Here is a 22,457-nt window from a genome sequence, read left to right as displayed (position 1 = left end):
TTTTCACCATGATTGTTAGTTTTATTATCCATTTAATTAGCATTTAGCTTTATGTGATGATTGTTGATCCACTAGAAGGGGACAAGTATATTATTTGTGGCTAATATTATCAATTTGTTGACTTCATACATGATACATGCAGAACACATTTTATTGATTACTGGCATGAATGAAACAATTATAACCAGCATTTTATTGCGTGAACTTGCAACAATCAATTGATATGTTTATCCATACAAAGAAGTGCATTTTCGCTCTTCATACCACTAAATCTGTGTGAAGTCCCTTCGACAAGTATTTACTAATGCTAGAACCAGCAGGAATTTTGATAGCTTTATGTCACTGATAGCTACTTGAACTCCAAGACGATCTTTTCTCTTCCAGGTTGATGTTGCCAGACCTAAAATAGTCCAAGATATGCAAATACGATGTACATCATACAAAGTACTAAGAGATGTTGTAGAATAAGCAATCCATACTAACCTTAACCCTTGCCAATGACAGCAGCTTCTGTGATGCCAGGTACGAGCAATCTAATGAAGAGTTCTTGTCAATAAAGTAAACCACTTCAGCAACTCCTGCCTGCAAAATGCTTCACTCAGTTATCGATATGATCATGCTTGATTCAAAAGAATTCAAAAGAACTCAATAAAGGTTTTCATAACAATGCAACATCATAGACCAAGTTCTAACTGATATATATTATGAAAATAGGGTTAAGGGTTTTTAGTGCAGATCATTGAGACAACATTTAATTTATCTGCTTTATTTAACATTTCCTTAAGCCAATGATTATTCCTCTTAATCCTTAGGGTTGGGAAAAACGAAACATAATGATATATTTCAAGGAGCAAACTATTAGTGCGTGAGGAACTTTCTGTAATCAATGCACAATCAAATCAATGGCACAATTGTTACGGGCATGACCATAAATTATCCCATGGTAAGATTGTACCATAATATTCTATACACATGACCATAAACGAGAGCGTTAAGCAAGATGAATTACTTTTAATCCTAGGGGTTAAGACAACCCATTAAGGCCAAGTGTAAACTTGCCTAGGGGCCTTAGGTCTGGTTATAAATATGAGGCCTAGCTACCCTCATTTGAACAAGAGTAACGAGCATGCCAACACCAAGTACGACTTGATACAAGAGTTGATCACCAAAAGATCAGAGTCTCCACATAGTCAATAATGTTCAAATGAGGGTAGCTAGGCCTCATATTTATAGCCAAACCTAAGGACCCTAGGCAAATTCACACTTGGCCTTAATGGGTTGTCTTAATTCTTAAGATTAAAAGTAATCCTCCCTTCTTTACACTCTCGTTTAACCCTCACACTTTATCTACGTGTATAGAATATTATGGTACAATCTTACCACAATATGATTTATGGTCATGCTTGTAGTAATAACAATACTTAAAAGTCATAAATTTCACAAAGGACAAGCTTTATACTTATGCCCTTAATTTTAAGCCTTATAATAACGTAAACATACAATAGTTTGTTAAATGAATTGATGGAGATGTAAGTCAAATGCTTTCAATGGTCATATTGTGTTTCGTTGAGTTACTAATCATTGACCAAATCTATCTATTGTATATATAGCTGCAATTTTTACACATCACAATTTTCTCATAGAAAAGGGCCCTAGAGAAATGCACCCACAATCGTGAGCAAAAAAGGGAAGAAGATTACCAAGAACAGAATTTAAACTCTATATTACGCTTAAAACTGTTCTCTACGAATTTCATAAATCTCTTCAAATCTTTTAGGAACTTGTCAAGGACAAGAAGAAAACACTAGACCTGAATTATGATTTTGGCACACTCGTTGCATGGAAACATTGTAACATAAAGGCGCTGTCACATTAGAAAAACAATAAAGAGTTAGAACTCGCATAAACAATCCTGAAATCATAACATAAAAAACTATAGAGTATAGCCCCTTAACATAGTGAGCAAAATAAACAGATGACCCTGGCCAAGGCCCCAAAACAGAGAAAAAGGGGATGAATTGAGCATAAAACTTGTACAAATTAGCACATGTAACTGCTCTGTTTGGGGGTGGCCAAAGGAATTTCGAGGAGACAACAAGAACACAGTAGTATTTGGGGAAACAATGAGAAACTCAAGTATTTTGGGAGTTCTTTCACATGGAAAATAAATACCTGGCCCCGAGCTGAAGCATGATTTTTGTTCAGGATGGCATTTACTTCTGCATGGCACACATACCTGCATAAAAACAGAGAGATGTGCCTCTCTACTACACCAAAGTACCCATGTTCAAAACTACTTTCACACTTGATCATGAATTTCTTCGATAAGTAAGGCATCTGTTTTCTTTCTATCTGAACTTACGGATATTTTGTTTGAAGTGGATCGCCATCAACCGACAACTGCAAAAAAACCAAAGCAAAAGAGCATATAAAATATATGCAGAAGGGTTAGTTGGGTTTTCTTTGAGAGAGCAATAAGGTCAAGTTTTCACCTTTGCCCATGGAAGTTCGTCATCAGAGCAGCCCCGAGGAAAGCCATTGTAACCAATTCCTACAGTTGCAAAGTGAGTGTGGTGAGTCATGAATCATCCACCCGCAACAATCAAAGTGTCTCAATTAAAGTATAAATGCATATATTACATATTGAGAAAGAAAGAGAGAAATTTGGCATGAAGTTGGAATCATGATACATTATGAGTTCATAAACATACCTAGAATTACTCTGTCTTGGCTCACCAAACATGCCCCAACCTACAAGTTTCCACAAGAATAAGCTTGATTTTATGAAAACAATTACACAGCTTTGAGAATATCTCAAAATAGTGATCCATATATGGCCATCAATATTTTGCAATCTAATTCTAATAAAAACTTTAAAAATGCAATAAAGAATGGCAACATATGTGATGGAAATGTCCTAATATAAACATTCTACATACCTGACGATTGGGATCTTTTGATCGATGAGCAGAGAGGAAAGCTATTGCCATAAAGTAATCATCCCAAGACAAATACCTGTTATCATTTCCAGCCAACAGCATGTTATTCATCGAAGCATTAATGATTACCTTTTGAATTGGGCACAATGAAACAGGTAGCACACCATTTTACCGAACTCAGACCTTAATCCAATGAATGATTTAATTGGAACACTATGGTATATATAAAATAAACAAGTAAAAAATATAAAACAACATGATATGAGACCTGGACATGCAATTTCTCTGCTATAATTCATAGGTCAGAGATTCATTCCCCCACTTCAACTGGGTTAAGACATAAGTTTTTGTTTTCTTGGTTTGACAGCACTTGCCCTTAAGTGAAACACGCCAATTGTCTGCTAAATTCCCACAAATTTACTGTATTCTCTTGTAAGATTTTTATTCCATTTCATCCGCTGAAAACAAAAATATGACCTATCCTGAACACATACACTACAGATATAAATGAACAACAAATGGCATCCAAACTGAGGGATGACGGAATCTATATGCTTAGAAAGTCGATAGATTTAGAGAGTGTGCAAAGAAAAAGTACATATATTATACGCAGCGAAATTTACCCTTTGCGTTTAGATGGATCAAAGGGATCCGGCTTTGAGACTGCATTTAAAGAAGAGAGAAGAGGAGAAGAATCTATTTCTTCAACAATTTCGTTGGATTCATCGTCAACTATAGGAGAAGAAGGTAGATTATGTCGGCATCGTTTTTCATGGCAAGATCCAGAAGAACAGCTATCTGGGCAGCGAAACAGGTGCTGCGAATAACAAGGACATAAGTTCTCAGTTTGCAGGAAACAGAAGATCGACACACAACGGACTCTAGCAATGTGTGTGTATTTGAGAGAGAGAGAGATAAAGAGGGACCTTAAGGATTGCAAGCAGTAGAGGTGGAGCGAGGGAGGCGATGGAGATTCCAACGAAGACTGCAAAGAGCAAGGCTAATAATAAGCCAACCATTACAACCCCTGGGTCTTCTTCTTCTTCTTCTTCTTCTTCTTCTTCTTCTTCTTCTTCTTCTTCTTCTTCTTCTTCTTCTTCTTCTTCTGCTGCTTCTGCTTCTGCTTCTGCTTCCCTTCTCAGACACCTGCTTAAGCTGTTAGAGATGAATAGGAAGAAAACAGAGGAGATGGAGATCCCACAAAGAAGACAACAAGGAGCGAGGCAAACTGAAGCAAGGGCACCATTGCAAGCTCCAGGCTTCCTTCACGACCTTTTCTTCTCCCGTCTTCTTCTTCTTCTTCGATATCCGTCGGAGTCCTCCTACTGTGCCGCCATGGATTCCTGGTGGTTCTTCGTTCTGTTCTCTGCATGGGTTTTACCTGGGTCACTTTGTCTCTGTTTTGGCGCCAAAAACAGGGGAAGCCATAGCTTTCCCGCCACAACCATATCTCATTGGGCGATGGATGTTTGAAGGAAAGGAAAGGGGAAGAAGAGGGTTTTCGGGGTTAGGGTTTATTTGGGATTTATGATTTACTTGATTAATCTTGGAGCATCCATCGGATATTCCCGGCCATATTCATCGACCACAATGAGACGTAGAGATCTCCCCTACATATATATGTATACACACACTTGTGTAAGTTCTCGATAGTTCTATGCATGCTCCACAGTTCTTCGATTATGGGTAGCTAAGCTATCCCACAATGGTGCTACATGATCGTTGTAATGTAAAGTGACATAATCAATTTGAATGTGTATACTTATCTGCAATTGGATCGGGTTTATGTTCACGGAGCCAAAGCTTTACCGCCCCCCCCCCCCCCCCCCCCCCCCCTCTCTTCCCCATCAAAGGGTTGTTTGTTTCATTGGGGGTATGTGGTGCATCTAGCTAAGTGGAGTATGAGACATGGGGTTATTGTTTGATGGTCTCCATTGAGTACCATGAAATGAAAAATAACGTTGAAAGGAAAATTTATTTGACTTGATAGTTTGTTTTCAAATAAAGGGTTGCAAGCACCTTGTCCTCGTAGGAATTGCCTCGATGTCTCTTGGTCTACTAGCACCTCAATGGGTTTTACCTTGCATGTAACATCCTCCCCATAGCACTATGGACAACCAATGGGTTTTTGTATTGTCGTGTTCTTTTAATATATATTATTTTATTTTGTTACGAGGAATGAGACAGAAAATAATCATGGTGACATTATTGGTCATCCGCATTAGCTACTTACCTTTTGACTAGTGCTATAATTATTATTTTTCAATTTACTACGGTACTTTCAATATTTCCCATTAATTTTATGGTATTTAGGAATGTGAATCTCGATAGCATTTCACATGCATAAAAAAAGAGTAAGATATTGTTTCATAAGAGTACACAACAATTTCAAGTATACAAAATATGCCATATTTAGGCACACAAAGCAACGAGGAATATATTGCGTCTAATTTGCATAATGGAACATGATATAAGCAATGAAATGAAGTGTTTGTATTTGTATATATATTATAAGAGGAAGCATGAATATCTACAAAGTTAAGCATTGTGCCACGTTTCCAAGTAGGAATCGGCAACGGCTTGACTCAAGCCTAAACCGAACCACCAAACCGTTTGGTGGTTCGGTTCGGTTTAGATTTGAGTTTCCTTAACTGGTTTGGGATTTGCTCAAACCAGTTAAGGCTTAATCGACTTGGCTAAACCGGTTCCTAAGTCGGTTTAGGTGGCCAAACCGGTTAGCCTAAACTGGTTTAGAAACCGGTTTGGTTCAGGTTTGGAAACCCCCAAATTGGTTTAGCCTAAACCGAACCGTTGTCGATTCCTATTTCCAAGTACTCTTAAATGAAGACAACCACTTATCTTTCTGGTTACTTTTTGTTATTTGAGTGGTGTTATTTGTAGCAAACAATGTGAAATGTGTTGTGTGTGTGTGACGTGGCCTATGAAACCAAAAGACAAACATTTTTCACATAGTATGTGTAGAATTAAGTCGCGATCGTTGATAATTCAAAAATTTTGCCAATGAAGATTATGATCGAGAGTTCACATTGTCATATTGAGGGGAGTGTACGTCAGTTGTAGGTTTAATTGACAATGTGAGGAAAGAAAACATGAACGTAGTTGAAGTCAATGCATTGTGTCAATGTGTGATATTCTAGAGCAAAGTATGCATGGTTGATGACCTTATGATCGCTTGTGCCCCAACACTTCATCTTGCATAAAAGAGAACGCGGGTTGAGTCACTTGGAACAATGTTACAATTTAAGCCTACACATGCAAGTAGAGGATAATACAATTCAAAACTCGTGTTGGACATTATTACTATAAAGAGAATGAATGCAACCAAACAAACCCCACACAAGGCGCCTCTTCTCGATTGCAACATCATGCTCGAGGAGCCTCAACTCAACTTTCAATGTTTCCTAATGACAATGCTTAGTTGGGTGTGAAGAGGGCGCCTCATTCTTCTCCCTCACGGGTGGTCTACAACATTTTCAAATCCTTGGTTTCAATAACTCTCTTCAATTTGGATGAAGCCCTTTCCAGTAAAAGCTCGTTTACCTCTCACTTGTACTCTATGTTGGGCCCAAGCGAGACATGGGCAACGTGGTGATACATGCGTGTGGATGGCGAAGATGGTCGTGAGCTAAGGTAAATGACCCCAAGTTCTTTCAGAAGACCCCTTATCTATATCGGCATGGATGCGGATCAAACAGTTGTAGCAGGACGAGAGAGAGGTAGAAATCTTCTAGCATGCAGAGGAGGAGCAAGAGGAGGCACATACGTAACGGGTGAGATATAAAAATCGATGGGATAGAAACAAACTCGTACAAAGGTCTACATGCCCACCACAAACGAGAAAGATGAGAAAGAGAGGTTTGACGGGAATTCGAGTAGTGGAAAAGGCTTCTCCTCCTCTTCTCATCAATCCAAGCGTATACATACATATGTATAGATACGTATACGTATATATGTATAGATACGTATACGTATATATGTATGTATGTATGAACAGCACAAAAGAAAGAGAGTGTGTGTGTGAAAGCGCTCTCGAAGCTTTTGCCATTCTCCATTTGCTTGGCCTCCAAGAAGACTCTCTCTCTAGTCTTCTGTCTGTGTGTGTGTGTGTGTCTGCAGGCAGGAACACACAGAGCGCGCGCGCGCGTCAGATTTCTGTAGAGAGAGACAGAGAGATCGTCTGTCAGAACAGAATATCACGCAGAAGAAGGAAAAGAAAGAATAAAACAGAAGCAGAAGCAGAATTCGCAGCTGCAGAAGCAGAGGTAGAAGCAGAAGCAGAAGCAGAAGGAGAAGGAGAAGGAGAAGGAGAAGGAGAAGCAGAAGCAGAAGACGACGGAACAGGTGGAACGAAGAAAACGTAAAGAAGAAGGCGAAGAGTTGGGAAGAAGGAAGAAATCAGAGGAAGAGAAGGCATGAGGGAAAAGAAGGAAGGACGAAAGAAAGACAGAAGGTAGTGGGGAGGCGGGAAGAAGAGAACGGGGAAAGCCAAAAAGAAAAGAAAAGAAGGAAGACAGAAGGGAGAAAGCTGAAAAAAAGGAGGGAGCACTGACAGCCTGCCTGCCTGCCTGCCTTTGGTGAGCTTCCAAAATTTTACTTGCTCCTCCACATCGTCTTATTCGAGTTCAACTCGGATTCTAAGGTAACACAGACAAAGGAATAAGTTCCATAAGATCCGTGGACCTCGAAGAAGCAGAATCTGTCTCATTTTTCTTCTCCCCTTCCTACAAGATTCTTTTAGCATCGTAGAGGCAAATTTGGTGGATAATTCCTATATTCAATGGACCGCGATACAAAATAATTAGATGTAATGTACTCTCCTCCCCTTCCGCACACACTTAAGCTTTTCCTTTGATTAATCTCGCATAGGTACTCATGTTTAAGCCATGGAGGTTACATGTTCTCATAATTTTCTGCTTCTTGGTCTCGTTAAACATTCTGCTAATGTTTTGTTATAGATTACATGTTTTCATCAGCATTATGGCACTAGCGCTTTTCCTTCCATGGATCTCTTGAAGCATTTTGTTCCTGCTTTGTTACGTCAACACCTTTTCATTTGCAACATATAGCTTTAATGCACATGTTGTGATCTCATGATCCATCAAAAAATTTCTGCTGGTTGTTCTTGTAAGTAGCTGTAGTTGCACTGGAGATTTCCTGTTCCCATGATACACACTATATGTTCTTGTTCAGCTGAGCATATAGGCCTTATTAATTTACCAAAAGAAGCATTAGTTTAACGATAATAGACATTGTAATCTTGTATTTTTGATGGTATGCTAGCTTGTCTGTGTTATTTTTGAAGTTTCTTTTAGCAACAGAGATATATAGATAGACTTTGTTATCGTCTTCGGAGGTCAAATATGACATTTGAGACCAAAAGCATAACATTTTCTATGTGATACATGTGAGAGTGAGTAGTGACTCTCAATGTTCAAGAACTTTCATGATGAATGTACAATTGAAAGTGCATGCTGTGACTGAGTGAAATTCGTGCAAGGATTGGGTTTGGTTGAAGAGGTGTTGAAAGTAGAAACAACAAAAACTGGTGGGAAAATGTTTTTCTTGCATACCTCTTCCATTTAATGATTGCTTCATTCATTAGTCTATGTCTTAAATATTAAATCCATCCTTCTAGGTTTTTCAAGAAAGCCAAGATTCTCAACTATGAGTGAACACATTGTTGAATGCATTTATTTCAGAGGATTGGTTTATCACTCTTCCTAAGTAAATGTCCTACTTGATTTATGCATAGTGAGGATATTATGTAGAAATAGAGAGAGAGAGAGAGAGAGAGAGACTGAGGAGATGTAAAGGCTTAGCATGAAACCCACGATTTTTTATGCTAACTGAAGGTATTTCTCAAGCAACAAAGTATTTCTCAAGTGATCAAAAGTTACTAAAATCCGATTCAAAAACTTCAGATTTGGTTGGCTGCAGTGAAAAGACCAGAAGACCTTATCTGGAAATAAGAGTCTTTTCTTTAGATAGAACATAAGCATGGCTTCCAAAAGACTCAAGTTATTGTCCAATATTGTAATTGGTGCTAGTTCTTTGTTTAAAGCACAGGACAGATAGGTTTTTGTGACAAGTTGTGTACAATTTCTGAAGCATGCATCGATGGTACGATTTGAAATCCAATGTATATGAACATTGTACTCCATTTGTCTCCCATAGGTCTCTTTCAGCCTCCTATGGAAATCAGTATAACTGATTTTCTTCTCTATCTTGTGCCATCCCCACATCTGGCCTGTCCTGTATTTCCCCTGTGCTCATCTGAGATCCCTGCTCCATATGACAATTGTTCCATTTGTAACATCATATGTAGGAATGCGAGCAGTTGAAATATTCATGATGAAGCATCCTCTAATGAGTGTCTTTAAGGTTTTATTGATAACCTGACAAAGATTCATTCAGTTTTGAAACGAACTTGTTACATGCTTGTGGTTATAATTTCAATAAGAATCAGTGACCATGTCAATGTGGACTAGGTACTGTATTAGACTGTCTGCTTTCAATAAACAAATCAACATCCTATTAGAAAATGAACATGAACTGGAGTATGAAACTTTTGGATGACGATTTCTGGATCCAAGGACACAAGGAAGCTTTTTTCTTTTGATTTAATGTTACACCACATGTCTCCACATTTGAAACCCAGAAACCTACCATATGAATCTGTTCTGATGAAATGAGAGATTTAAATATTTGTTTACAACTGAGCATTTTTTTGAGCACAAGTATCAAATCAAAATTCGAAAAGCTTGAAACAAGCAACTTTGACTGATTCACTTTTAAATTACTAGGTTTTATTCACATATTAAAGTGGTTATAGGTTTTGTTTTTGTAAGTAGCTAAAATTTGAGGTTTTTTCGATTATTCAAACAGCAGGTGAAGCACATTGACTTCTTGCATGATAAAATTGATATTAGAAATATTCTTATACTGCCTGTATCATCTGTGAAGTTGGCTGCATTTCAGCTCCAAAATATAAGTCAAATGTAAACCATGTTCAGCTCTACAATTTCAGGTTATTTCTATCAAATTGCATTGATCTTCCATCTCAAGAACAAATGCAAGGGCACATTGGCACTTCGGGATATAGTGTGTAGTGATGTTGCAAATGGGGAGTGACAGTTTAATGAATGAGTCCACTCTCTCAAAAGAGGAGGCAGCTACCACATCAGAAAGTAAGCTTGGTTTCAAATATCTGAAAGTTCATTATGAAAATATCTGCTACAGATTCAACAATGTTATTTTATACCATAGAAAACACCAGTTTGGAAAATATGCTAGTTTATTTTGAAAATTTAATGATACTTGGCATTATATTTTGATTAAATGGAGGTATAGCTAGCTCTTTTAAATTTGAAGTCGTTTCACATACATGGACTGCACATTGTGTATGTGTGGAAACTTGATTGGGCAGGACTAACCAGAAGTGGGAGAGCATGGTAGTGTTATCCCCCAGGGGCTGTGCGCTTCATCCCTACCTGTGAAATATAAGTTACATATGCATGGCAGCCTATGCTAAAAGTTTTTCATATAGACTGGGATGATAAGATGTGCAGTGGGAGGAGGTTTTTTGATAAGTTGGTAAAATGCTGGACCCAAATGTTTCTATGCACATGTGCAAACACAGTAAACTGACACCTCGTGGAATTTCATTTTGTGTGAAACAATCATACATCCCACTTTTTCTTATTGTCCACCTGACTGTCTGTAACGAACATGAACATAATCAGTACATTTTACATATCTTTTTGACAAAAGGGTGTCTGCTTTTGTGAGCCATGCATTAATCTTTCATTTAGTTGTGTTTGGAGGAGTGCATTAGGTTAATGCAGTGCAATTACTGTGTTACTGTATCACGGTTGGAAGCTCAATAATTTTGAGAGTTAATTTATCTTATGTAAGTCCACAACCTGTTAATCTTCTCTCTAGTGTGTTTGGTGCCTTCTCTCTGTTTTCAAGATCCCTCATCTCCTACAGCTTAAGCTATCACAATCTCTAGGCAGCATTATGCCTGCTTATTGGGCTAGGCTATAAAGGTGATAGTGAAGGGGATTAATGATTGGAGGAGTGCAGTAATAATAAGGTCACGATTAGTAGTGTTATTGCAGCAGAAGTTGTTCTGTTGATTGATGAAACAAACAATTTTCTATGAAGAAAAGAAAGCCATATGATCCATCAAGAGGTTTTCAACAAATTAAAACAAATTCTCTCCTCAGAGGGGACGATGGGTTGGTTGAGAACCCAAGGGATATAGAATTCTCGTATGCATGTAGAGTGTAATGTGGATGTAGATCAGGTTCTAGAAGATGTGTTTGATGAAGTGCAACTTGTTGATTCTTTTTTGGGAAAAGTCTTGGATGGTATGATATCTCTGATCATGTGTTATATTATTGTCTCTAAGTGAGACCAGAATGGGCTATGTGACCCAGGAAGAGATTACATAAGAGAAGAACAATATAAATGAACAAGAAACATCCCCCACTTGTTGACGGCATGAACCCTTAGATATCCAGTGAACCGTGAAGAAAATGTAGATATTGTTGGAATTATCCCACGTAGAGATGTCCTCACTCTCATGACTTCTGGCCTATCAGGCACTGAATCTTCAATGCCATTTTTCTATTATTGAGTACAGGTCTCTAACATTTTGTTTGTTTAGTCCTAATACTAATCCCCCATCATTAATGTATAGTTATTGTAATCCTTGTCAATCCACCTTAGGTAATAGCATGGTACAGTGCATAGATCAGATTAAGATTCTTATTGTTAGCTTAATCAACTTCTAACTTTATTACTAAACTTCAAATGCTATCATTTCTTCAAGTTAGGGGTTTTGTGAAAAGGGGTGTTTGGTCTTTTCATCACCATTATCTCCATTGGCTTTGTTTCATTTATGTCACCTCTATTAACTCTTTTACATTTTTATGGCATTTTTACACATGTTTTTTAGTAATTCTTTTCACAGCTCTTGAAGGTGGGACCCATTTTCTTACTGCTCCTTCCAGCTGGACTTTGCCCATATCTTATTTTTTACTGTTCAGCTCTTTTGAACTCAAAACCTACCTTAAACATTTGTGGGTCCATATCTAGGCTGCAGAGTGTTTCCACAATTAGACCTGAGGATACAACCTCCAACTCCCCTTCCTCAGGTATGTCAACCCATGTAATGAAAGCCATTTCATAAGGTTCTGGTGCTCCAAATTTGTATTGGGTCTGGATAATCTTTAAGCTGTCTGGGAATGCTTCTTACCCTTGGAACCTTAGTGCTACTAGGTTTGAGGCCCATTGTATGCCTTGGGGTTCTGGTTTTATGATGGGCATTTCCAAACTTGACCTGGGGTCTCACAGCATCTCTCATGAGTCCTTGCTCTATACCTCCACATCAGCCCTTATTTCAGGTGGCCCATTCAATTGGCCCAAACTGAATATCCTTGTTATACACCTTCATTTTGGGACTAGGGCCTCAGGACGTTGGGCTCAAATTTCTTTATGTGATTCATATGTAAATGCGTATTAATTTCTGTACACATGGTAAATGAAAATAAATATTAAAAACTGTTATAATATTGCAAATTACAAAACACATGATTGGTTTCATCTGCATTGCAACTTCTAGACTGAACATGTTTGAAAACATGGTGGTAGAATGGAGCTTTTTATTTGCAGACTCAACATCCTGTGAATTCGAACTTTCTTGCAGAGGATAAAAACATGATTCAAGACAAAGTTAAGATTCTTTCTGCTGATGCCTCATGCTTGGAAGAAGATTTAACTGTGGAGATAGTTGAACTTTTACCTGTAGAGGATATAAGGCTGAATAATGAAGACCAAGCAACAACAGAATGTTCCAGTTCTTTTGGTTATAGTCAAAGTGAGGATGAGGGTCAGAGTTGTGAGGTTGAATCTGAGCTTCGAGAAGGTAATGGGGCCATGCCTTCAGCAGAAGATGTTCCAACAATAAAAAGGTATTGTTTTCTGATTTCTGAACATTTGGACAGACATCCAATTTTGCAACTGTAGTTACAAGATATCCATAGTTTACACATTACCATTAAAGATGATTTTTTTTAGGGAAAGGGTTAAGTTGTAGTTGTGTCTGATATATCTCTCCGCGTTATCCATTGCACCCCTGAATGATTTTGGTCAAACTCAATAGGAAATTTACCGTTTGTATTTACATGTTTTCTATCCACAGGAAGAAGAGAGCATTGAATGCTGAATGGAAAGCATATCGGCAAGGTATTGAATGGAGGTGTCGATGGCTTGCTTTGCGTGTTAAAGAGCTACAGGCAGAATCAAGCAAATATGATAGGATACTTGCACTTTCCAAGAAACAAAAAGGGCAGTACCTTGATCAACAGCAGGATGGCTCAGCTGCGAGGACAAGTACAATCATTGGGTACACACATAAAAACCGCATTTTGCAACGCAAGCGGCGCAGAAAAGCTGAAGAGGTTATTGACTTGAAATCCTACATGTCGAAGCACCCAGTGTTTTCTAGATATGGTAAAGTTCAACTGTGACATGATTTAGTGATATCGGCTGAGAATTAATATATGTTTCTGTTGTGGTCCTTGAGAATTCAGGTTCTAAAGGTTGACCCATTGATTTGTTTGTGGCTATGTCTTGTTTTTGTCTAATGGCTGTGATGGATTCCTTGTTCAGAGAAACGGAAACAGCGAAATCAAGATGCTTCTGGTGAAGAAGCAATTAAAGATGAAAACCAGCAACTACTGGAAAGTATGTGTCTCTGTAATATGGTATCTATCCCTTTCTTTCACGACTGAAAACATTGTTATGACACAATAACCTAATCCTTCAAATTCTGTATCTTTGATGCAGTTGATGATTTTAGTGCTAACTTCGAGGACGAGTTTGTAGATAATTTTTCAATTGAAGAAGATTCTGTGGAACAATATCTATGGCATATAGAGACAATGCAAATTCGTGTTTCCAAGCTGAAGGATCATCTAACAAGGGGTTACATAAATGCATCAAAACTTCAACCTTTGCCTTTGCCTTTGCCTGTAAGTGTAGCCAAGCCTACTCCTGTGGCTTCATCAAAAGCTCATCATGGAGGCACTTCAACTGTTAGGAGGAGAAATAGTGACTTCGATATCAACAATGTGATTATGCCTGACAATCTAATGGCTAATTATATTGAGCCTGCAAGGCATGAATTCATTGAAACTCCCCAGTGGCGGACACATGCCATGCATACATCAGATGGAAGCTCATCGTCAGAGGTATGATATGCGCCTAGAAGTAGATAGAGATGTGATTTGTTTATATTCTGTAGGAGTAGAGAAGGTAATCCATTTCTTTGTTTGTTCTCTTCAACTCTATGGGATCTTATTGTCAAGAGTATCATATATTGGATGAATTGGGATGTGCAGGATACTGATGATGAGGTTTACAATAGACGTCATGCGGTGATGCTAATCAAAGAACGAGAACATCACTATGCACCACTACTTAACAAGAACAAAATTACATCTGGCAAGGGGATTTGGAAGAACACTGCTTCCGGGAAGGAGCGTCCAACTGGGCCAATTGGGCCACCTCCTGCATTAGATGTTATCGAGGATTTTCCAGATTTTCCATCTACGTTTGTTTTCATCCCTAAGCGGAAGAGGAGGAAGAGAGAGTCGAGAGACATTGCGTCAATAACAAAGAACATGGAACCATTGTTAAATGCCCCAAATACAGATACTTTAACAGAGCAGAATGAAATGGTTAAAGATTGAGTCTAGCAAAACCCAAATGGAGATGCTTGAATCAGTGTCTCTTTGGCCTAGAAAACCCAAATACAGATATGTTACACTAAGTATCCCTTGAAGCTAGAAAAACAGAATCAAGTTCAGAGGGATTACATGATGTTAACTACCAGCCAGATAACTTTGATTGATGGTACATAACAGTCTAAAAGTTGGAAACCAGTTAAAGATACAAGTTGTTATTTACTTGAGAGATAGATAGTATAGACACCAAAAATATCAACAGATTGTCCACTGGCTTTGGGTGATGGTATATTTTTGCAGAGTATTGTACATTACTACAAATTATTGGTCAAATGCCTATGGGTTTTTCACATTTGAATAGTGTAACTTATTGTAGTTGAATTGCCAAAGAATTGCTTCCTTTGGTATGATCCAGAGTAGTGTAACGTGCTGATGAGAAAGCCGCAAAGATCTACTATCTTGCCTGCTAAGACAACATAGAATTTTAAAAGCACATATATTTGTCTCTTTTAATTGCCACTTTATATATAGCAACTTTCATTTGCAATATGAAGACGAAATTTCAAACATATCTTTCTTTTAGTTTTCTTGCATGTCAAATCATAATGTAATGTTCTTTACCTTGATGTTATGACACCCCACTCATATGTGCATTGGTAATGGTTGATTGACCAAGATTTGATCATTTTTCATATTGGGTCTGACAGACAATTAATAAAGAATAAAGTTAGTAACTACAAACATATTTCAAATGACTTAGCTTCATGCCAGAGTATTTAGCACTCTCAAAAGCACAAGATCAGTAGTGGGTTGATAAGTTTCAAAAACTAACATTTTGGTTCACATCCTAAATTTACTTTTCAAAAGTATTAAAAGTATTGAAAGATGTGAGTGTCTTCTCAGGTTCACTTCATCACTTCAACTAATGAAGTATGCTTTACATGATTTAGATGCATGTTGACAACAACATGAAATTGCATATCAAAATCTAATATTTAGCACTAACCTTTAAGGTACTCCTGCATGCTTCAGCACAATGTTAACCTAAACTTCTGATGCACAATGTCCACTACAGGCTGAAATCCTTCAAAAATGCATATTGGCCTTGTGTTAGCAATGATTATGTTGATGGTTACAACTTTAATATAGATGAAACACTATGCTGCTATTGCAATGGTAGTTACCTGCGCTTATGATCTATCGCAATTCATAGGTCAACATTAATTGAAGATTACTCTGTTAGTTATGGTCATAGACTAAGGCACCGTTCACTAGATGAATACGCTTCATTAAATTCTGATAATAGAATACTCAATACTAGCTAGGGCAGCATAATTGTATGATAGTTACAAAAAGTGAATTTATCATGGAATTCAGGGCAGTCATATTGATATGCTTGTCATTATGATGTAAGCATAAGACATCACTGCATGTTTAGTGTAATACTGCACAATGATCTCAACTGAATATACTTCAATGCTTAGCTGTCTACTAGCCTAAACTGAATTAAACTAGTAAAGTCTTCTAAGGGCTCTTTTTCTTCTTCTCCATATTTAATCTTGCCAAACCTCAATTAACAGTTTACTGATGGGAAATCAGATTGCAAAATAAAAACATTCGGACTTCCAACCAAAACAAAAAAGCAACAATATCTACCTTAAGACACGGACCTAAAAAAAATTGCCAAGACAAAACCTTGTGAGAGAAATTCTGTCTCTGTAAAGGAGGTATTGTAAGGGAAATCACTTCCAAAGAGATTCTAAAATCATTAAGGAATTTATAACAGAGGACATCTTCACGAACTTATGATCATTTTAAACTCATTTTACAGTATATGAGAGGAGATCTGACTTTCAGACACTAATGATATCATTTACAACAGCAAAACCTGCAAAAATTACTCTCAATATGTCCACAGAATCTCCAAATTTGACATGGAACATATGAAAGAACAGTCCAAACTGCCTTCTATGAGAACTAATAAGATTTTCATAGACGTCAGATGGTAGAAAAGACATAGATTATGTAAATGTTACTTCTATCATATCAGAAAACAGAAGGGAAGGGAGGGGGGATCTTCATACCTTAGGAAAGACGATCAGATGAGGGTGATGAGCTTGCTTGTCTGTAAGCAAAATGAATGCCTGCAGAGAAGAGATGAAGAAAAAACAGTAGCAGTAGCAGTATAGCAGCAGGAAGAAAACTCTTATGGATTTCTCTCAGAAACCTAATGTCTTCTTCTTTTATTTTTCCTCTTTTTTCATTTATTAATCTCTATTATTATTGTTATTATTATTATTATTATGATGATGCCTCTTTCCCAACCTCCCTTAGGGTTTATCATGTCCATTGTCTACATTACATTAGGGTTTATGTTTTGTCCCGCCGCATTTTGGCCTTGGGGTTGTTTCTGTCCGAAGCTCTCCCAAATTGGAGGCTTCTTTGTATGAGCACCGAGTCCTGACTATAATAGCCATACCCCACCCATGACTTGTTCGCAGTTTCTCCTTGTTCCTTTTATGGCTCCTCGTTCCTTTTGTGGCTTGACATTGGTTTTGTCCGACCTTCCTAGCACACGATGAGTTTTGTATCCACACTAATGTCCTACCTCCCTTAATGTTATGAGCATATCCTTCCACCGTGTGGTTTGGCATAATATGGCCTTACTTGTTGCATTACAATGTTTACTTATACACGAGGAAAGGCCTACCTCTTGTCTAAGGTAGTATGTTACGGTCTTTCCCTATGCATCATCGTCGATATACATGCATACATACATACATGCATATATACACATACATTGTACATACATGCATACACACACACACACACATATAGAGAGAGAGAGAGAGTCAAACCGTTGATACAACATCTATCCTAAGTATTTTGCTTACTATCATACTTGTTATTGGAAAGAGATATTGAAAACCATTTGATGTTCTTACAAATGTTTTATTGTATAGACTTCGTCCAATATTTGTAGACCTTCTCATCAAGTGTGTTTTACAAACAATGCAAATCATGTGCATAAACATGTTCATATTCACAAACAACCTTTGTCGTGGTGGTGTTTTCCACACAAAACAAGAGAAAGTAGCCTTGAGATCTTAGACATGTTTGCTTGCCTATTATGTGAAGTGCTTATGTAATCAACGACTCCTTTTGGTGAGGTCATCATGGTTTGTTTGTTTACGAGCTTCCTTATCAATATCTTAGTAGGCCGAGAAGATTTACTAATATACATGAATTTGCTCTATCTTATGGAATTTGCTACGCGTCTTAACTCATTGTTTCATATGAATGGTATGCCTTTCCTAATGATCACAATGTGTTCTACGACATCTATAAAAGTATTATTTTCGCCATATAGTTATTACTTGTTAAAAAAACATTCATTCTCCCTATAGTAAATGTTGATGTTAACCTAACTCAATAGAAGGTTCACACTTGATGCTTCTAATCAACGGGGAATCAAAACCTTGATTGCCACCATTACTTTCTAACCAATGTTTCTAAAGCATAGCGAGTGCCAATTAACGTCATGTACTACTGTATCTTTGTATACCATCACGTAGTGTCGTTGAATGATTCTTATTCCACATCACAAACATTTATGCATAATACATTTGTCGAATTGACACCATTGGGTGTTTTTGTGTGATGATGATGTTCACAATCATTGTGGCAATGCATCGAGTGTATCCCTAGATTTTTATGTAATCTTCAATAGTTTTGACAACTCATTGCGCTTATTTTGCAATCATCTTGCCCAAGCTAAGGCAATCACGAGTTCCTTACAAAAGCTAGCGCAACAACGAGGTCCTTGCTAACAACATCCTAAGGCAACACATAACACTAAACAAAGTCGTCAATAAAGATCGGAGCCAACTGCATAGTACAAACATGAATGGGTCGAGAGGGGCATGAATCAAACAATTGGATTAAATCGATATTTGTATCCCCGCCAGAGTGCAAGGCAAGTTCTTAGGATAAGATTTGTAGGATATGGCGCACATTAGGTATGGATGTAGCCATTACATTAAATTGAAATCTTGACAATGACCGACCATTTGTGAAAACTTTGAGATACCCAAGGGTATATACCCTAATTTTGAAAACCTACAAGCATTCTGTTGACACCCCTCCACCAAACATAAACCCTGCTAAACCCTAACCCTAACCCTTCCCCCGTCTCTCACTCTCAGCGAGAAAGAAGAAACTCCAACGCTCGTCGCTATGGCGACCATTCATGAAACCACTTCTTCTTCTTCTTCTTCCTAATCGTGGTAATTACGATGCAGAAACTCCAACGAAGCTTCTTTTTCATCTTCTCAACCAACCGAGCTCGCTTGAAGATTGCCCCTTACCTTTCGCCTGTTCGCACCTATAGCAGCTTTCTTCAACAACGAAACAGGCCACCCACTCACCATAGCTCTGGGAGAAGATTAGATGGAATGAAGATATGCACTGATTGGTGGATAAGCTGCTTCAAGAACAAGAACAAATCCTATGAAGGTTTATCTCCTCTGCTGAAGAAGCAAGAGCTATGGTTTGCAGCGTATCAAAAAGTATGCATGGAATTTGTTGGTTCGTATTCCAATGAGAGTGCCTATGACAGAGTAGTTCTGCTCAACCTTGAGATGCTGAGTGAATCGGTGATTCAAAAGGAATTCGTGTGGGGAGGTTATGGCAAGATATTTATAATTTCCCCTGGAGAGAAAGAGGTTTTGGATGAGATGGGATCGACAAGGAGGAAGAAGTATCTATCGAGGATTCATGCATCCCCGGTCTTCCAAGATCGGATTGTGCAAGAGGTTCTCTTGATGATTCTGGACCCAATCTACGAATCCCGATTCTCACCAAAATCCCATGGTTTTCGACCAGGCAGAGACGCCCATACTGCCCTTCGAGTCATTCGACGGTCTTTCCCTGGCTATGTTTGGTATTTCAAATGTGATTTTAGCGATTCTTTGGATACTGTGAGGCCTGGTATCCTCATGCAAGCCATGTTTCATGCAGTTAAAGATAAGAAAGTTCTCAGTGTTATCAAGTCAGGTGTTATGACTGACCCGCCACCTCCTTTGCCAAAGCCAAGCAAGCCGAAAAATAAGAAAGAATGGAAGAAAAGGATCGATGAAGGTGGCCCCAAACCTGACCCTTATTGGTTGGAGAGCTTTTTTGGATTTGCACCCAGTGAGATTGCAAGAAATCCTACCTGGGGTGCTTGTGGCGGGCTTAGCTCACTTCTTTTGAATATATATTTTGATCAATTAGATCGATGGATGGAGAGGAGGATCAAAGAGTATCTCAGAGTATCCCAATCGGACTCGATTTGGAACATAGAGGATGAAGTAATGGATGAGGGCGATGCTTTTGTTCAGTTCATCCCAGCTGCACCCGGGGTTGTAAAAACTCGACGAATGGACTATATAAGATATGGTACCCAAATTTTGGTAGCTTTTCGAGGTCCAAGAGCTGATGCCATTGAAATGAGGCAAAGGATTCTAGATTTTTGTCAGAATGACCTCAAATTGAAGATCAGCGAAGAAGCCTCGAAGCTTATTCACGTGAAGAAAGGAATCGTCTTTCTAGACCATGTGATTTCGAGGAGAGTGAAGCAAATCTTGATCCGACGCACCACACCGGAAGGGAAGTTTATCCGAACTAAAGTCTTAGGAAGTGTTCTTTCGATGACGGTTAGCTTGGAGTCGTGCATGGCACATCTTCGAAGGATCGGATTTCTTAAGGGAAAAACGGATGCCCAACCTTGCTTCCGCCTTTTCCATGCACCACAATCCATAACTAATGCTCAAATCAACAACATCCTTGAGCATTTGGCCGAGTGGTTTCGATATGCTGACAATAGGAAAAAAGCCTCCAATTTTTGCCAATTCATCCTTCGATCCTCAGTGGCGAAAATGTATGCGGCAAAGTATAAGCTTCGTTCAAGAGCCCAAGTGTATAAGGTTGGCAGTGGAGATTTGAGCTTGCCAATCAAGGATAAGAAAGGTCTTTCAGAACATTTCAAAAGGATGATGAAGAAAGGCTTTGTTGAGGGGGAAATACCCGGGATCGAGTTCCATAAAATCTCTCAATCACCGGATGTAGATTTAACGCCTTTGCCTCGAAATTGGATCCCTGAACACGAGATCTTCTTGAGAGAGCTAGCATTTATGCTTCAACCTGGATGTGAAGAGAATCTAAGGAAGCAAATTGAGGAGAAACCAACGGTCACACCACAAGAGAACATGTCTCGGATATTATGGTCTTTTTTCAAGGGTTCATATCACATGAAAAATGATCTCCTCGGTGCTGGGCAAGTAGAGGAAAATGTAAAAAGTATGCTTAATGAGGCAGTTGGTTAGAAAAGGGGCTTTTGGGTATGTGATTTATTATGCCCAAGGTTCTTATAGAGTATGCGAAATGGAACGAATATATGCAGGGCAATATACTCAAAATGATCTCTGAGAGATCTTGGTCCAGAAACAAGGAATCAGAACCATTTCCCGAGTCTTAAGGGTAACTGGGGGCCCTGTTTTATGACCTTTTGGATGGTATTAAACACCTCTATCATGTCAAGTTATCAGGCAGGCTCTGTTGACTTGCAATATGTGATCATGTGGACTGCAGATTATGGAATATGTATAGACAGTGATATGCTCTAAAGCATGATATCCATTCTCCATTTTTACTTGAAGGCATCACATCGGCGTATTTCAATGAAACTTATTGCGGTGTTCCAAAAAGTTAGTTTTTGCTTCCATGCTTGTTTTGGATGATTTTTCTTCTTCTTCTTCTTTGTTTGTTTGTCTTTTCTTTTGATCGATTCAATTGTGTTTTATGCAAACAGCTCATATTGGCGGTCCACTCCCCGCATATGAAACATAGGTTCAGCGAACCAAACAAAAGCATCTTTAAGAAAGAATGGCCTTGTCTTTTTATTTATCTTTCCATGGTGGTTTTTGAAAAGGTGATTTATCAACAACAAAAGTTCTTCATAATATCCACCTCCGATCTCCATATTTTCTTCATCACACCCTTTCCCCCATATTCTGTGCTCTTTTCCTAATGTCTTTCTCACCGCTGTTGATGGGTGTCCTAGGAATAATTTATAACAATTTGATCAAACATATTCTTTGCTCTTTCCCTAATGTCATTCTCACTCCTGTTGATGAGTGTCCTAGGAATAATTTATAGCAATTTGATCGAACATATTCTTTGCTCTTTTCCTAATGTCTTTCTTACTCCTATTGATGAGTGTCCTAGGAATAATTTATAGTAATTTGATCAAACAAGTCCTTACATTTTATAACACCATTAAGCTTTGTATGTTAGCGTGATATAATACTCCTCAAGATGATTCGGTAACAAGGTGAGATTTGAATACATTATTTACTCCCAAAATCAATTTGAACCATGATGATGTCCATGTCCCTATACAAGTAAACAAATATAGGACAAATCTAACATATGGAAAGACTTGTTAAAAATGAGTTAGACAAGTTAACTCAAACTCAAATTGAAGGAGGTACTTTTAGGTTAAATTGACACACCAAGGTAATTGTATTGAGTTGTTCTAACATGTTTCACATGATAATATGTTGATTTTAACAAAAAGTTGTAATGGGGATTATATGGCTCTACAAGCCAATGCATATTGTTTTCGCTCCCAAATAACCGGTCCAATCAAAAGTGATGCATTGGATCATGGCACATTAGGATTGCTAACCTCTTTCATGGTTTG

At 38.2% G+C, this 22,457-nt stretch overlaps 3 protein-coding genes and 1 long non-coding RNA gene across 6 annotated transcripts; 2 read left to right on the top strand and 2 right to left on the bottom strand.

Annotated features, from left to right (window-relative positions):
• Positions 1 to 168: 168 nt before the first annotated feature.
• On the bottom strand, positions 169 to 4,269 carry LOC147863570 (Cytidine/deoxycytidylate deaminase family protein). 3 transcript variants are annotated; one of them, XR_015529879.1, is made up of 10 exons: positions 3,866 to 4,269; positions 3,563 to 3,756; positions 2,940 to 3,015; positions 2,712 to 2,751; positions 2,493 to 2,551; positions 2,363 to 2,400; positions 2,173 to 2,267; positions 1,811 to 1,864; positions 484 to 582; positions 169 to 400 (listed from the first exon to the last, which is right to left on the bottom strand). XR_015529879.1 is itself a non-coding variant. In XM_087320609.1 (10 exons), the coding sequence occupies exons 1-10, from the start codon at positions 3,956 to 3,958 to the stop codon at positions 350 to 352; spliced, it is 768 nt and encodes a 255-aa protein (XP_087176735.1). In that variant the 5' UTR covers positions 3,959 to 4,261; the 3' UTR covers positions 169 to 349. The 3 variants fall into 3 exon arrangements, 1 of the variants encoding a protein (XP_087176735.1); XR_015529880.1 differs by having other exon boundaries at positions 2,173 to 2,264; positions 3,866 to 4,268; XM_087320609.1 differs by having other exon boundaries at positions 2,173 to 2,236; positions 3,866 to 4,261.
• Positions 4,270 to 7,109: 2,840 nt separating this feature from the next.
• On the top strand, positions 7,110 to 15,071 carry LOC147863569 (uncharacterized). The gene is made up of 7 exons (XM_087319564.1): positions 7,110 to 7,764; positions 9,988 to 10,147; positions 12,673 to 12,937; positions 13,168 to 13,478; positions 13,638 to 13,712; positions 13,815 to 14,218; positions 14,369 to 15,071. Exons 2-7 carry the CDS (start codon positions 10,072 to 10,074, stop codon positions 14,717 to 14,719), a joined length of 1,482 nt encoding a protein of 493 aa, XP_087175690.1. The 5' UTR covers positions 7,110 to 7,764; positions 9,988 to 10,071; the 3' UTR covers positions 14,720 to 15,071.
• Positions 14,969 to 16,944, bottom strand: LOC147863568 (uncharacterized). The gene is made up of 4 exons (XR_015529789.1): positions 16,798 to 16,944; positions 15,720 to 15,797; positions 15,335 to 15,413; positions 14,969 to 15,167 (listed from the first exon to the last, which is right to left on the bottom strand). It is a non-coding gene; the product is annotated as an uncharacterized LOC147863568 (long non-coding RNA).
• Positions 16,945 to 18,893: 1,949 nt separating this feature from the next.
• LOC147863567 (Intron maturase, type II family protein) lies at positions 18,894 to 21,389 on the top strand. The gene has a single exon (XM_087320086.1). The coding sequence runs from the start codon at positions 19,009 to 19,011 to the stop codon at positions 21,076 to 21,078; it is 2,070 nt and encodes a 689-aa protein (XP_087176212.1). The 5' UTR covers positions 18,894 to 19,008; the 3' UTR covers positions 21,079 to 21,389.
• Positions 21,390 to 22,457: the final 1,068 nt, after the last annotated feature.

Source organism: Azolla caroliniana, unplaced genomic scaffold (assembly GCF_043228905.1).
Source record: "Azolla caroliniana isolate FFs.n. ecotype wild unplaced genomic scaffold, voAzoCaro1.0.p SCAF_5, whole genome shotgun sequence".
Lineage (NCBI taxonomy): Eukaryota > Viridiplantae > Streptophyta > Polypodiopsida > Salviniales > Salviniaceae > Azolla > Azolla caroliniana.
This window is presented reverse-complemented; position numbering and strand designations above follow the sequence as displayed.